This window comes from Pituophis catenifer, unplaced genomic scaffold (assembly GCF_029215685.1).
Source record: "Pituophis catenifer annectens isolate HBS135680 unplaced genomic scaffold, rPitCat1.0.hap2 SCAF_14, whole genome shotgun sequence".
In the NCBI taxonomy this organism is placed as follows: Eukaryota; Metazoa; Chordata; class Lepidosauria; order Squamata; family Colubridae; genus Pituophis; species Pituophis catenifer.
The window spans coordinates 16,617,138-16,631,835 of NW_027256894.1; the positions used below are offsets into that span (position 1 = coordinate 16,617,138).

The 14,698-nt window shown below is 42.8% G+C and overlaps 1 protein-coding gene across 1 annotated transcript in view; it reads left to right on the top strand.

Annotated features, from left to right (window-relative positions):
* Nucleotides 1–14,698, top strand: part of FBN1 (fibrillin 1) — a 193,114-nt gene that overhangs the window by 104,357 nt on the left and 74,059 nt on the right. Inside the window, 6 exon segments of the mRNA XM_070953865.1 lie at nt 568–705; nt 3,384–3,434; nt 7,525–7,650; nt 9,105–9,332; nt 12,247–12,372; nt 13,418–13,546. Of these exon segments, the coding sequence (XP_070809966.1) occupies nt 568–705; nt 3,384–3,434; nt 7,525–7,650; nt 9,105–9,332; nt 12,247–12,372; nt 13,418–13,546 (798 nt within the window).

Genomic DNA, 14,698 nt, shown 5'->3' on the forward strand with positions numbered 1-14,698 from the left:
TCACCTTCAGCAAAGTCTTTCAAGGGAGAATTTACAGTCACAGACCTTATCTGGCTTGGAGAGCTGCCAGGCCGATATCTTCAAAACTTGGCCAGGAGTCTTGGAGAGTCACAAACCAATTAGGCGAACTAATTGTCTCTTGCAACCTCCACTCCCCTTTTGCTCCTCTTTTATTCCCTCTGGGAGGGGCCATTCATTGTTCACCTGTGGCCTTACTCCCTAGTCGACCCTTGTTCTTTAGCTGTTCCCTTCGTCTGGCAACTCCGTGCATGTGCATACTGGGAATAGGCTCCAGCTGTTTGTCTGCCTCACTGATGTCTGACTCCGAAGGCAGCTGATAACTGGCATCCGGCCCTGGTCCCCTCTCTGCCTCCGATACAGAGCCCTCATCAGAGCCTTCTCCAGACTCCAGGACTGGCCCATGTTCCTCCCCAACCTCCTCACTGTCTGAATCAGCTGCCAGCTCCACTGGCTGCTGGTGGGCCACAACAGAATTAGCATTGCCTTTGCACATTGGAGAAGCATAAGATAGGTCCTTGATCGTGCTGTGTTTGTTTACTTTAACAGAGACAGTCAAAGGCACCTGTTGGCAGACCATTGTGAATGGGAGATGTGAAATAAATATCAACGGCGCCACGTTGAAATCTCAGTGCTGTTCCTCGCTGGGTGCTGCTTGGGGCAGTCCCTGTGTCCCATGCGAAAAAGGTAAGACCTCATGCAAAGGTTTATCTGTTGCATTGGGGGGAAAATATTCTTCTAAGAGGAGGAAGTAATTCCCAAATCATGTCTCATCAATCCATGGTTTTGGCAGAAGAGTGCCAGAAATTTGATGTCAAGTTTCGAGGTCGTCTCAAATAAATTGCATTTCAAACAAAGTCTTTGAAGAAAAACACCTATTTATTAAGCACGACATTCTAACCCGACTCCAATCGAAGCCAACACTGACTTCCAGCCCCAAAACCCTCCCTTTCCGTTCCCATTCCCCTGCACTCATTGGCCATCTTCCAAGTCATTCTACCCCTAATCTACTCCAGCTCAAAGGAATTTCCCGCCTCCCATCCCATCTCCTACCGGATATTATCTCCAGGGAAAATAAGTAGGTGAAAAGTCAAATGTCCCTTTCCAGATGCCTTCGCTTCTCCTTCTTATGTCAGCACTAGAGTAAATGCAGGTTGAAGTGCTGACAGTTGAATCTCTAATCTAGTGTTCTGATCTGACTCCCAGACATGACACACCCTCTGTAGTTAAATCAATGATTCCTTTATTAGGCGTGCCAGCAACCCCAGCAAAAAGTCTCTCTCTCTCCCTCCCTCCCTCCCTCCCTCCCTCCCTCCCTCCCTCCCTCTCTCACTGTCACACAGCAGGCTAAGAAGTCTGTCTGGCAGGGAGATGATCAGTTGTCTGACATACCTATTCCACCCCCTTGCCTTTTATCCCCAGAGCTAGGATGGGGCTTTGCTAGCAATGGTGGCTCTTCCGTCCAAAGGACCGGCTCATAGATTTCCACTGCTCTCCTCTCCTCTGCCTTCTACACATCCGTGCATCAGGTACTGGACCCAGCTGTTCCTCCTCTTCCTCATCAGCCACCTTCAGACCTGGGGGCTGTTGACTCGCCATCTGAGGGCTGACGGATGACCCAGACTCTCTCTCTCTCTGCCGGCTGCATTCCCTCTTCCCCCTCGGAGCTCTCAGGTTGCCTTGATGCTAGCCCTTACTCCCTCGCCTCCTCCTCCTCATCTGATTTGGCTGCTGGAGGGCCTGGCGTCCGACAGACTACAACATCTACTTCCTTCCTTTTAGCCACTGAAATCAATTACCTCAGTTAAAGGGAGACGGTTTTCAAGAATTCTTGACTTACAGATAGTCCTTGACTTAACAACCATTGTTTAGTGACCGTTTGAAGTAACAATGGCCCCAAAGAAAGTGACTTGTGACACCTTTTCGTGCTTACTAGTGTTGCAGCATCCGTCACACAATCAGAATTCAGTCGCTTGGCAACTGGCATGTCTTTATGACGGTTGCAGAGTCCCGCTGTTATGTGATTCCCTTTTGCGACCTTTTGACAAGAAACGTTAATGGAGGAAGCCAGATGAACCTAATGACTATATTGCTAGCTGAATAACTGCAGTGATTCATTTAAGACCTGTGGCTAGAAAGGTCATAAAATGGGAATAAAACTCAGTTAACAACTGTCTTGCTTAGCAGCAGAAATGTTCAGCTTAAGTGGAGTCGTAAGTCAAAGACTGTCTGTGTTCCAAAGGTTATGCTGTTTATTTATGAAATTTCTGCACTGGCCATCTCGCCTAAGTGAATCTGGGCAGCGTACAGTAATATACAGGAATAAATAATAATAATAATAATAATAATAATAATATAAATAAATAATACCCATAATTGATGGGTAGATTACGTGCCATGAACTTGGTGACAATTCTTAGCAACCAGAAAGGTAGACATATAGATAATAGTTAATATAATTAGAAGGAAATGTTTCTTACTTCAATATTACATCGTAAAAATATTGAATTGAAAATGAATACAACAATGGAGAGAGAATAGAAGGAGGAGTAGAGGGATAGATAGGAGGGGAGAAGAGAGGAAGGAGAGAGAGGAACAGAAGAAAGGGAAAAGGAGAGGAAGAAAGAAGAGTAGGAGAGAAGGTTAGAAGGGAGGAAGAAGGGAGGTGTGAGGGAAAGGGAAGGGAAGGAGAGACGGGGAAGGAGAGGAGGAAAGAAGAAAGTAGAAGAGGATAGAAGAAGGGAGGGAAGGGAGAGAGTGGAGAAGGAGAAGAAGGATTGTTGTAAAATAAGGGCGATGGAATGGTAGAAGAGCAACCCCGAAGATATTTAAATTGTTTAATGAGCTAATATGAAAGTCAAAAGAGAATATGTATGATCAACGATGGATAAGAGACTGTACATTTAAGACATGTTCATGAGAAATAAAAATAAAAAAATGTTCAAAAAAAAAAAAAGAAATATTACATCATGTTTTGCAAGCTCAGGGAATGTCCACACAATTTTCCTGCAGATTGCATAATAAACCACAGAGAGCTTCCCATTAAACAAACCTTACCGCAGATTATTGTGAATAGTCTTTTTGTTATTTACTCCTTTAACTTGTACGCAAGGATATAATGTAGGCATTGCAGTCCCACTCTAATTAGGAACAATTCCTTTTGAAATACGGTAGATTTTTCCAAGAAAACGTTCTTAATACTGTCCTGATTATTCCCGCTGGAGTGCTTTGTTCCTTCTTGTAACCCTTTTCCTTAATCATTATTTATTGTCACTTATTTGGAAGTGTTCATGCATAGAAGAGCTGCGTCGCTTCTTCTCCAATTAAGTTTGTGTTCTGAGTGACATTGTTCTCGTTTGCTTTAGATCCGATATGTTCAAGAGGATATTCAAGGATAAGAGGAAATCAGTGTGAAGGTATGTATTCTTACCTTGCAATCTAAAATAAAATGACCTATAATAGGCAGTGGCGGGTTGCCCCCGGCTCGCACCGGTTCTATAGAACCGGTAGTAAAACTGGTGGGAAGCTTCACCCACCAACCCCGATGTCATCAAAATGCTTCTGCGCTTGCGCAGAAGAGCGCGCAAGCACGCAAGTAAAGCGAGCGTGCGCACGCAGCCTCATTGCAAACCGGTAATAAAGGTAAGTAGAACCCACCCCTGCATATAGGCAATGGGAGAAAAAAATAATTATTTAAAGAAATATATTAATTCTGTCTATAACTGTGTGGAAAATGTTTGCTTTTGAAGCTTGTTTAGAGTGGAATTTCACAAAATGACACTCACTATTTTGACACCGAGAGTGTAATGTTTCAAGTACAAAAAAAATTACAGTACAGAATTTTGAGAGCGGACTGTCAATTTTTTTTTTTTAAAAAAAGTGTATGAAAATTCATGCATGAAAGAGAATGACATAGAAGGAACAAGTATGCAGAACAATACCCTAAATTTCAGAAAATGTGTTCCGAAAGGAAATTTGCATACCCCAAAAGCATGCTTCGTAATAACTGCGACCCATTTTTTTTTGTGCAAAAATTTCCCCCCGATAGAAGAAAACCTAAAAGATGGGAAAATAAGAAACTGAGTCCAATCAAAAGAGACAGATTCATCCATCCTTATTAACAACTGTTTTTGCAATTGCATTCTTTTGGCTCTCGAGGGAAAAAGGACGAGCCGCAAATTACAACATTGCATTTGGTATTGCAAAATATTCCAAGTGGATGATGTGTTAACCCTTCTTTCTTAGGGTGGGTCTGAGGATGATTCTGGTTTTCTTCTTCCTTGTCTCCAGATATGATATAACAGAGTCATTGTCAGCGTTCCAAGTAATGCACCCATTGAAAGCAGAATTCTGAGGCTGGCAAATTCCTCAAAAAACAATTTATTAGATACACCATATTGGCACAACTGGTGAAAGCTGACTCTGAAAGTTCCCGCAGCTTTCACCTAATTAAAAAACAAAAGTTTTCCCTTTCCCCCAAGTCACTTGGTCATGCCATCCAATCAAGGTACTGGCCAGTTGCTTGGTTACTTTGCTCCTCCCCTGGCCAGCCACCTGTTGGAATGTCCTTGGTTCCCACAGGAAAACTTTCTTGTTTTGGCTACTAAATCCCCTCTAGCTATTTCCCCTTCCCTGCCCCTTCTTCTGTTTTGTGGCAACCCTGAGTAGAATGGGTGGAAACCTTGCTTGAGAAGCAGAAGGTTAAGTAGAAATGCTTGTTGAGGAACTGAATTGATTAAATGCAGCTGTGGTAGGATCCTTGAGGACCGGATGGGATGTCCTCTTGTTCTGACCTAGGCTTCCTTAGAAGGTATAAAGCACAATCTTAGTCCCACAAAACCTTTTTTATTTATACGACTGTAAATTACTTTCATTTACAGTCCACAAGGCTTGATAAATAGTCTTTCAGAAGAAGGTTATCAACACCCACCTATCTCACGTGGAACGCTGCCAGAGAGCTAATTTCCAGATCCAGGGCAAGGCTAAACTTGGCACAGAGTCACAAACAGAATTTTCAAATCTTGAATCAGCCAGATGAACTAATTGCTTCCTGCAAAAGTTCACAACCCGTTCACTCTTCTTTTATATCTTATGGGAGGGGCCAATCATCTCCAAGCCTTACTCCCAAATTGACCCTGTTTTCTTGTCGTCTGGCAGTGCATACTGAGAACAGGGTCCCGCTGTTCTTCTGCCTCGCTGCTGTCAGACTCTGGAGGCTGCACATAACTATCAGATGGCCTTGGCCCCCTCTCTGCCTCCGACACAGAGCCCTCATCCGAGCTTTCCCCAGGCCCCAGGACTGACCCATGTTCCTCCCCAACCTCCTCACTGTTCAACTCTGCTGCCAGCTCCAATGGCCACCAGCGAGCCACAACACCTCTTCCCATCAGTGTGGTTGTCAAAGGAAGTGAAAAGAATGGTGTACATCATGTTTTGAAGGTCTTCCCTCCATGTTTATCCCTTTCCCCAGCCTGTTCCTTTCATTGTTTCCTTTGTATCAGTCGCCATTGGAAGTAGTGCTGATAGAATAGTCTACCTTGATTGCAAAACTTCCAAGTTGACATCCATAGTCCTGTCCATTAAGCTCTTTCTTCAAGCACTGTATGCCGTGTTGGGTCAGACTGACTAACGCAACCTGACACAGCACAGCTGCCGGATCCGTTTGAAAAACAAATGATTCCCATATGTGTCGTTTCAGGAGGAGAGTGAGAGAAGGAACGGCCCATCAACCCCCCCCCCCCCAACCGTGTCCCTAATCATTCTCTCTCTCTCTCTCTTTTTTTTTTCTTTTTTTCTTTCCAAAATAATGACCCAATAGCTTGGATCTATCCTATCACAGATTGACTGTACATAACTTATCTAACCCAGGAGAGGAATAAAGGGGATCCGCCTAATCCAGATTGCAAGGGGGAAGACTCGGAACATTTTTCCAGTGTTCGGACATGGAAAGTTATTCTTCCAAGATAGTAGTCTCGGATAACGGGCACTGGCTTTTCAGCATTTTGAAAAGCTAACGGAGTCATTTCCTTATGGGCCGATGGTGAACAATTTCCCCTTCCCACTGCTCTCTTAAATATTCTTTCTTAAGCAATTGTGTTAAGAGCCTGGCATGTAGCCCTTTTAAATGTCAGATGTTTTTGCAGAACAAATTTGGATCCTACAGTTGCAAGTTTGTCCCTTGTTCCTCCAAAAACGAGTGGCCTGCAATAATTCTCTCATGTATTTATTTGTTTATTTATTTATGAAAACTTATAATGGCTGCCCAATTCGCGTTTAATGACTCTGGGTGGCTTACAAAGATTAAAAGGCCAACAATAAAAAAAAAAAAAAAAGGAATCACTTCCCTCAACCCCTTGCTGACAACAATCAAATCATATCTTTGATTGATGTCATTATTTTTTTTAAATATCTTTTCCTATACGCCTGGGGCTACCATAATATGGAGGCAATACCGTTTTCCCACGGTAGGAAATTGAAGTCGGCTCTGTTTGATATAATTAAATTTAAGTCCTTAAAAATGGAAACATTTTCCTACGAATCACAAATGTCCCTAGATTGTGTCCTAAACGAGTAATTTATGTGTTTCTTTTGCTTCTGAATATAGTTGGCAAACCATGTCTAAAATAGTAATAGAGATAGCTTTCTCCCTTTTGAAAAAACAGTATGATAGCGATAGCAACAGCACTTAGACTTATATACCGCTTCACAGTGCTTTCCAGCCCTCTCTAAGTGGTTTACAGAGTCAGCCTCTTGCCCCCAACAATCTGGATCCTCATTTTACCCACCTCGGAAGGATGGAAGGCTGAATCAACCTTGAGCAAATGAGAATCGAACTGCTGGCAGTCGGCAGAATTAGCCTGCAATACTGCATTCTAACCACTGCGACACCTGTATACTGTATATAGTGTATACAGTAATATATTGGATCATTTCTCTCTGTCTCTCCCTACACACATACACACACACACACACACACACACACACACACACACACACACACACACAGAGTTCATCTTTTAATCTATGTTCCTGCTCCTGGAAACACTGAACAAACACTGGGTTTTTTCTGCGATAGCCTGAGAATTTGGGACTCGTGTTCAGAGGTGAATTAGCAGTTGCAGGTGAACTTGAGTCTTCTGACACATAAAAGTGAGCACTTTTGTGATCCCATAACAACGTTTTCAAGTTTGGGTTTCCATTAGATATTATTGCAGTTTTCTGACATTTTGGAATGCATTGGAATTCTGAGCCTAGTATTCTTGAAAGTCAACCCTTCACATCATTAAGTGAACATAATAGGTTTCTATGATTAACCCCCATCCCTAAAACAGCGAATTATTTATGGTGAGATTCGATCTGCCAAACTGCAGGCAGCCAGTGATCAACAGAAGTAGCCTGCAGTACTGCACTCTAACCACTGCACCACCGCGGCTCTTTGATGGAAGTATTGGATCCATCTGTATCTTTACTGACATTTTAAATCTTTCTTTTTCAATATGTGCGCAGATGTCAATGAGTGTGTAGTGTTTCCTGGGGTGTGCACCAATGGCCAATGCGTCAACACTTTGGGATCCTTCATCTGTCAATGTCCCAGTGGAATGACCTTGGACGCAACTGGACGGAGATGTATTGGTAAGCGTTCAGGGTTCTAATCTTGTAAGATGCGATGAAACCCTCTGGAGGCAAAACTCATTCAAGACTTCATTGTTCTGATTGGTCACTTTCATGTGAAGTATTAGTACCCGCTTTATAAAGCCTTAATAAGGCTACACCTGGCATATTGCATCCAGTTTTGGTCACCACATTAGAAAAAAAGAAGTTGACACTTTGTGGGGGGGAAAAAAGTGCAAAGAAGAGCAACTAAGACGATTAAAGGCCTGGAGACATAAACAATATGAAGAACGAATGCAGGATTTAGGTTTGGCTAGTCTAGAGAAAAGAAGACTAGGAGGCAGTGGTGAAATCCATTTTTTTTTACTACTGGTTCTGTGGCCATGGCTTGATGGGCATGGTGCGGCTTGGTGGACGTGGCAGGGGAAGGATACTGCAAAATTTCCATTCCCACCCCACTCCAGAGGAAGGATACTGCAAAATCCCCATTCCCTCCCTGCTCCTGGGGGAAGGATATTGCAATACCTCCATTCCCACCCGACTCTGGGGCCAGCCAGAGGTGGTATTTGCCAGTTCTCCGAACAGCTCCAAATTTCCGCTACCGGTTCTCCAGAACCTGTCAGAACCTGCTGGATTTCGCCCCTGCTATAAAGTAATAAAACTGCATAATTTAGTGTCAGGATCTTTCTATCACACGTGGTGGTTATGTAAGAAAGCCCGCGGTTTTTGGTGCCAGATTAAAGAATGGTTGGAGGAGATATTTAATTCAACTTAATTTAATTCATCGCATTTCTATGCCGCCCAACTCCCAAGGGACCCTATTGGATCAAAACATAGATCTGAAGCCAGAATTATTCCTATTAGGAATCATAAAAGAGTAATATAGCAAAGAATTGATATACTTAATGCTGCACATTATAATAGCAGCAAGTCTGGTTTATGGCCAAAACTGAAAAAAGGAAGAAACTCCCCCAGAAGAAGAAATAATAAGAAAATCTTGACTTGTGCAGAAATGAACAAGCTGACATTAGAACTCAAGAACAAGGACGAGACAGAACACTATAAAATTTGGAACAGAGTGTGCCAATGGTTGGAAAGGAGAAAAGGAGTTGGAACAAAAAAGAATTAGGGTTTGTAAAATGGATACTGGATAATATTTAGACAAATTATGTCTAAATTTGGACGAGGGATATGTATATAAGAACAAAATAATAATGTATGTTAAATAGTAATTATAGTTGTTGTTATGTTAAAAATTTGTATAGATATGATAAGACCAGGATGGTCACTCTAGGTCCAATGTTTTTAATAAAAATTTTTAAAAAACTACATAATTTGAGATGATAACTTAAAAATGTAAAACCACATTATAAAATTGCAAAAGGTGGAGGGTTTCAAGATTTTCCAGGTGGGTGGTGCTCCCTTCGTTCTATTCGTTTTCAGTGATGGATGGCTAAATATCTCCCCTCCAACAGATATTCGCTTGGAGTCCTGCTATTTGAAACATGATGATGAAGACTGCACCTCACCCATCGGAGGCCGACACCGGCTGGATGCTTGCTGCTGTTCTGTTGGGGCCGCCTGGGGACCTGATTGTGACGAATGTCCCATAAGGGCCACCCCTGAATACGAAGCTCTTTGCCCGAGAGGACCAGGATTTTCCACCAGGGGAGAGATTATAAACGGGAAACCTTTCTATAAAGGTGAGACAAAATGGCTGCTCCTGCAAAGAAGGCTTCCGATGAATGTACCCTGTTTCCCCAAAAATAAGACCTAACTGGAAAATAAGTCCTAGCATGATTTTTCAGGATGCTCGTTATATAAACCCTACCCCCAAAATAAGCCCCCAATTAAGATTGTTAGCCAGATGGGTGCATTTAGTAATGTATTTCCCCAAAAATAAGACCTAGCCAGAAAATAAGCCCTAATGTCTTTTGGAGCAAAAACTAATATAAGACCCGGTCTTATTTTCGGGGAAACACGGTATTTGTTTAATTTCTCCCGCCGTCCTTTGAGGCAAATCACAAGGCAACCCCCTATTGTGGCTGGGTTTGAACAAATATGGAGAGGAAGGCAGCTTTCTTGGAAACCACAGCAGAAAAATGGGGAAATTTTCCTCTTTTATTCCAAGTTCGGAACTGGTGAAACGTATCCTATTTTTAGTGCAAAACCCCCCAAACCATTGGAACCAAGGTATAACATTTGTGAGAAACATGGTTTATGGGAAGGTCCACATCATAGGTTTCTCATATCAGAATTGTTGCCTCGGTGTAACAGTCACTATCGGTAGAGTAATAAAATTGGAACTTGGTTCTCTGCTCCCAAATTCTCTCAATCAATTTCAACTTCCCTAACCTGTTAGAAGGGAAGAGTAAAATCTACAATCTTGAGAGTGGAATCTTTTGGTATTCCCCAGAAAATTACCATATTTTTCGGAGTATAAGATGCACCTTTTTCTCCCCAAAAAGAGGGTGAAAATCTGGATGCGTCTTATACTCCGAATCACCCAGCTTCTCAAGCGAAGGTTTCAGAGGCTGAAAAAAGCATCAGAAACGAAGCTTCAAAAAAGAAGCCCCCAAACAGAGCTTCAGAGGCTTTTTTTCTGAAGGCTTTCAGAGTCTGGAAAAAAAGTTTTTTTCTGAAACAGAGTTTCAGAAGTTTCAGAGGCAGAAAAAAAAGCAAAGAAAGAGCAAGGCACAGAGCTCACAATCAAGGAACCTGTTGCAAAAATTCACCTCTGGGAACAGCTGATTGGGGGTATTCTGGGAGGCTGATCCACCTGCTAATCAACTTTTTTCTTATTTTCCTCCTCAAAAACTAAGGTGCATCTTATACTCCGAAAAACACGGTGTATTAAGTTATATTCCAGAATGATACAGTTAACCCTTCCCTATCTGTGACTAATCTGACAATAGAAGAACATTTACATCAGGGGTCTCCAACCTTGGCAACTTTAAACCTGGAGGACTTCAACTCCCAGAGTTGAAGTCCTCCAGGCTTAAAGTTGCCAAGGTTGGAGACCCCTGATTTACAGGACCGGTCTGTCTATCTCTTGTTCTGTATTTTTGCTGAGATGTTGGGCTTGGGAGATGATGCTAGGCATTGACCTAGATGTGTCTTCTCCAAGGAGGCCAAAGAAGAACTAAAACATACTTAAAGATTCTTCTCCCCTCTGCATCTGCCAAGGGTGGTCATGATGGGAATTGGCTAGGAATCAGACAAGGGCGAGGACATAATTATGAGTCATGCCTTCTTTGAAAGCCAAAGTAACAGTTGCCAACATGTAAAGCATCCATCATGATTATTTGTTTTAGCTAAGCCATTCTTATTAGAATGGAATGTTATTCCAGTTAAAGACATAGGAAATTGGTGGCTAATAAATCTTCTAAGAATCGGTGATGGGCTGAATAAAACCTCACGCCCGAACTGTCCACTTATATGGACAATCAAGTGTCAGGAGGCTTTCGAACGTTTAACATCAGCGAACATCACAGACGTTATCGTCAACTGAATTATCTCACTTGACTAAGCATTTTATGACTCACTAATAAAAGCAGGGTGGGACATAACATGAAGAATATTGCAGAGGGAAGATAAAGAAAGCAAAACAAATATCCAAGCAGAAACAAAAATAAGACTGAAACATAGCCCTATTCATATCACATTCAAAGGTAAAGCCCATTGTGTTTAATTATTTTACTTCCTACCAAGTATGCTTGGGATAGAAACTTACGTTTCTAATCCTAAGCAATAGATGGAAACTAATCAAGGAGAGAAGCAACCTAGAACTAAGGAGAAATTTCCTGACAGTTAGAACAATTAGTCAGTGGAACAACTTGCCTCCAGAAGTTGCGAATGCTCCAACACTGGAAATTTTTAAGAAGAGGTTGGACAACCATTTGTCTGAAGTGCTGTAGGGTTTCCTGCCTAAGCAGGGGGTTGGACTAGAAGACCTCCAAGGTCCTTTCCATTATTCTGTTGTTCTGATTAATGCAAGCTAAGTACAGTTGGGAAGAAATTACTCAGGATGGTTCTTTTGACCAAGATGAAGAATACCGAATCTATTTCTACAAGGGAAAAATTAGAAGTTATCTACTATCCTTTGTAAACATAATGCAAAATTAATTATAATTCCTCTTTGGACACATACCGTGTTTTCCTGAAAACAAGACCTCCCTGGATAATAAGCCCAATCGGGCTTTTGAGCGCATGCGCTAAAATAAACCCTCCCCGAAAATAAGCCCTCCCTGAAAATAAGCCCTCCCCAAAAATATTTAACCGCATGCACAGCCAGTCCCCGTCATTTCCTCTGGTTAGGGTTAGGGAGACAGAGCTGGAAATCAGGTAAGACAGCAAGAGGAGCCCCGTCTTGCTCCACGCACCCCAAAATAATAAGTTCTCCTTGAAAATGAGGCCAAGCATTTATTTTGGGGTTCAAAAAATATAAGACAGGGTCTTATTTTCAGGGAAACATGATAGGAATACTGCAAAATGCTCAGTTGCCACACTTCAAATAGTTCACCAATTATAAAATTGTAGTGACATTATTTATTGCGATTTATTGATGGTTACATATACCGGGTTTTGTTTTGACCAATGACTGTATCTTGATCTCAGATATCAACGAGTGCAAAATGATTCCAAGATTGTGCACCTATGGAAAATGCAGAAACACCATTGGCAGCTTCCGGTGTAAATGCGACAGTGGATTTGCACTTGATTCCGATGAAAGGAATTGTACAGGTAAATTTCTGGACTTCAGATGATGTTTTGTTTCTTCATGCAACCTCTGGTGAAATATTCTCCTATTTTACATGCCGGTTCATGTTTCTTAGCCAGTGACAAACTGAGAAGTCCCACAGCATCCACAACCTTTAAATGAAAAATAATCAGCTAAACTTCCTAACTAACACCAATGGGAAGAATTAGCCCTTTATCTCTTTTCTGTCAAACACAGGAAGTCAGGAGTCCAGGTGGTTCAAATGAATATAGGTTTATTGTATGCTAATGTTCTCTACAAGAATCTGAACCACTAACAGTCAAAGCAAATTGGTGGTAGATAAGAGTCAATGGAATTCAAGGTGGGCTGAACTTAGATCTCTTATGGGCATGAAGGGACTTGAGATTGATTACGTGTTTGACCCCTCCTGCAGGATGGGTTATGCAGGGAAAGCGCCTCACAGCTGCGATATAAGGATATCTGCAAGAGGGACCTAAAGGCCCTGGGAATGGACATAAACAACTGGGAAACCTTGACCTCCGATCGTTCAGCTTGGAGGCTAAAGATGCAGCATGGCCTTCTCCAATTCGGAGAGACACTTGTTCGGCAGGCTGAGGCAAAGAGGCAGTCCCGTAACCAGCGAAATCTGGGGGCTGGGCAGGGGACAGAATGTATCTGCCCTCAGTGTGGAAGGGATTACCACTCTCAAGTTGGCCTTTTTAGGACCTCTTTCCAAAGCACGATACCATAGTCTCTTGAGACTGAAGGATGCCAATGATGGAAGAGACCCCATACTGGTACACCTCTTAATCCCCCTCTCCCCTTTAACCCTTCCACCACAGCTCCAGATTAGGCAGTTTTTATCATAATCTACCCAAGTCTTTCTAAGGATAGTCAAACTTTGTCAAGTACTGTGATGGAAACTTTCCCTGGAAATAAAAAACGGACTAACTGATTATTTATATTTGAGGGACTTGGGTTTTTGTTTATTCGTGTTTACCCTTTTAGCCAACCCTTGCCACGTGCATATTAATTTTTGAAATAAGCTGCTTCTTTCTCCTTTTGCAGATATTGATGAATGTCGCATTTCTCCTGATCTCTGTGGCCAAGGAATTTGCATCAATACTCCAGGAGACTTCCGCTGCGAATGCTTTGAGGGCTACGAAAGTGGATTTATGATGATGAAAAACTGCATGGGTATGTTATTTTATCACATCTTTGCTCTGGGGCTGAAGTCCATCTTTGTGACCTCCTTAAAGTCACAATTACCATAAGTGGGCACCTGACTTCCATTTTTATTGCAACAACCGTAAAGAAGAATTGCATGGTGGGGGGGAGTTCCCTTTCGGTATCTGCAGTTTTTCTTTCCTGTTTTTAAAGTTGATTTGACTTCTTAAAAGCTGTACAAGATGCTTCTCCAGTCTGTTCCTCTCCAGATCTCCCCCAAAGTCATCTAGAAAGTATCAGATTGAGGAAAGATGCTGTACTCTTTCTCAGTTGTGATCATGATGCTCTAAACCAGTCCCGTAAGACCTGGTTTTTCCCCCTAAATTGGGGAAAAACTCGTACTTGTGATAGTAATGGATGAAATTATTCTCCTTGGCCCTATTTTTGGAGATGTTAATTCTGATAAAGGAGAATATTTGTAGTTCAGGGTTGAAATGAGGGGTCCTTGGTGCCCTCTTGACAGGGGTGGGATTCAAAAATTTTAGCAACCGGTTCTCTGCCCAGTTGCTGGGTGGGTGTGGCCATGGTGGGTGTGGCCTACTTGGCCTCCTGCACCACGGGGGGGGGGGGCGTTTTCACCCTCCCCAGACTCCGGAGGCTTACCTCAAGCCTCCAGGAGGATGAAAACTGCCTCCCCTGGGCTCCGGAGGCCAGAAATGGGGCCATTTTCGAACTTCTGGTACTTCTGGTAGGCCCGTTTTTCGCCCTCCCCAGGCTCCGGAGGCTTTCCTTGAGCCTCTGGGAGGGCAAAAACAGCCTCCTCCGGCCACTGGAGGCCCTCCGAAGGCTGGAAACAGACCTGTTTATGGACTTCTGGAACTTCTGGTAGGCCTGTTTTTTGCCCTCCCAGAGCCTCCGTGCAAGTCCTATACTTACCTGGCATCCAAAATGGGCTGCATGGAGACTCCTGGGAGGGGTGGATGGGGTCAGCCAGTCCTTGCAACAACCGGTTCGGCGAACCACATTAAAATTAACATCTGGTTCGCCTGAACCGGTCGCAACCGGCTGAATCCCACCCCTGCCTCTTGAGCTTGGTGGTTTTCATGCAGACGTCTCATGACCAAACTAGATAACATCATCACTGCACGGATGATGTTACCTAGCTCAGATAATGAAATGTTT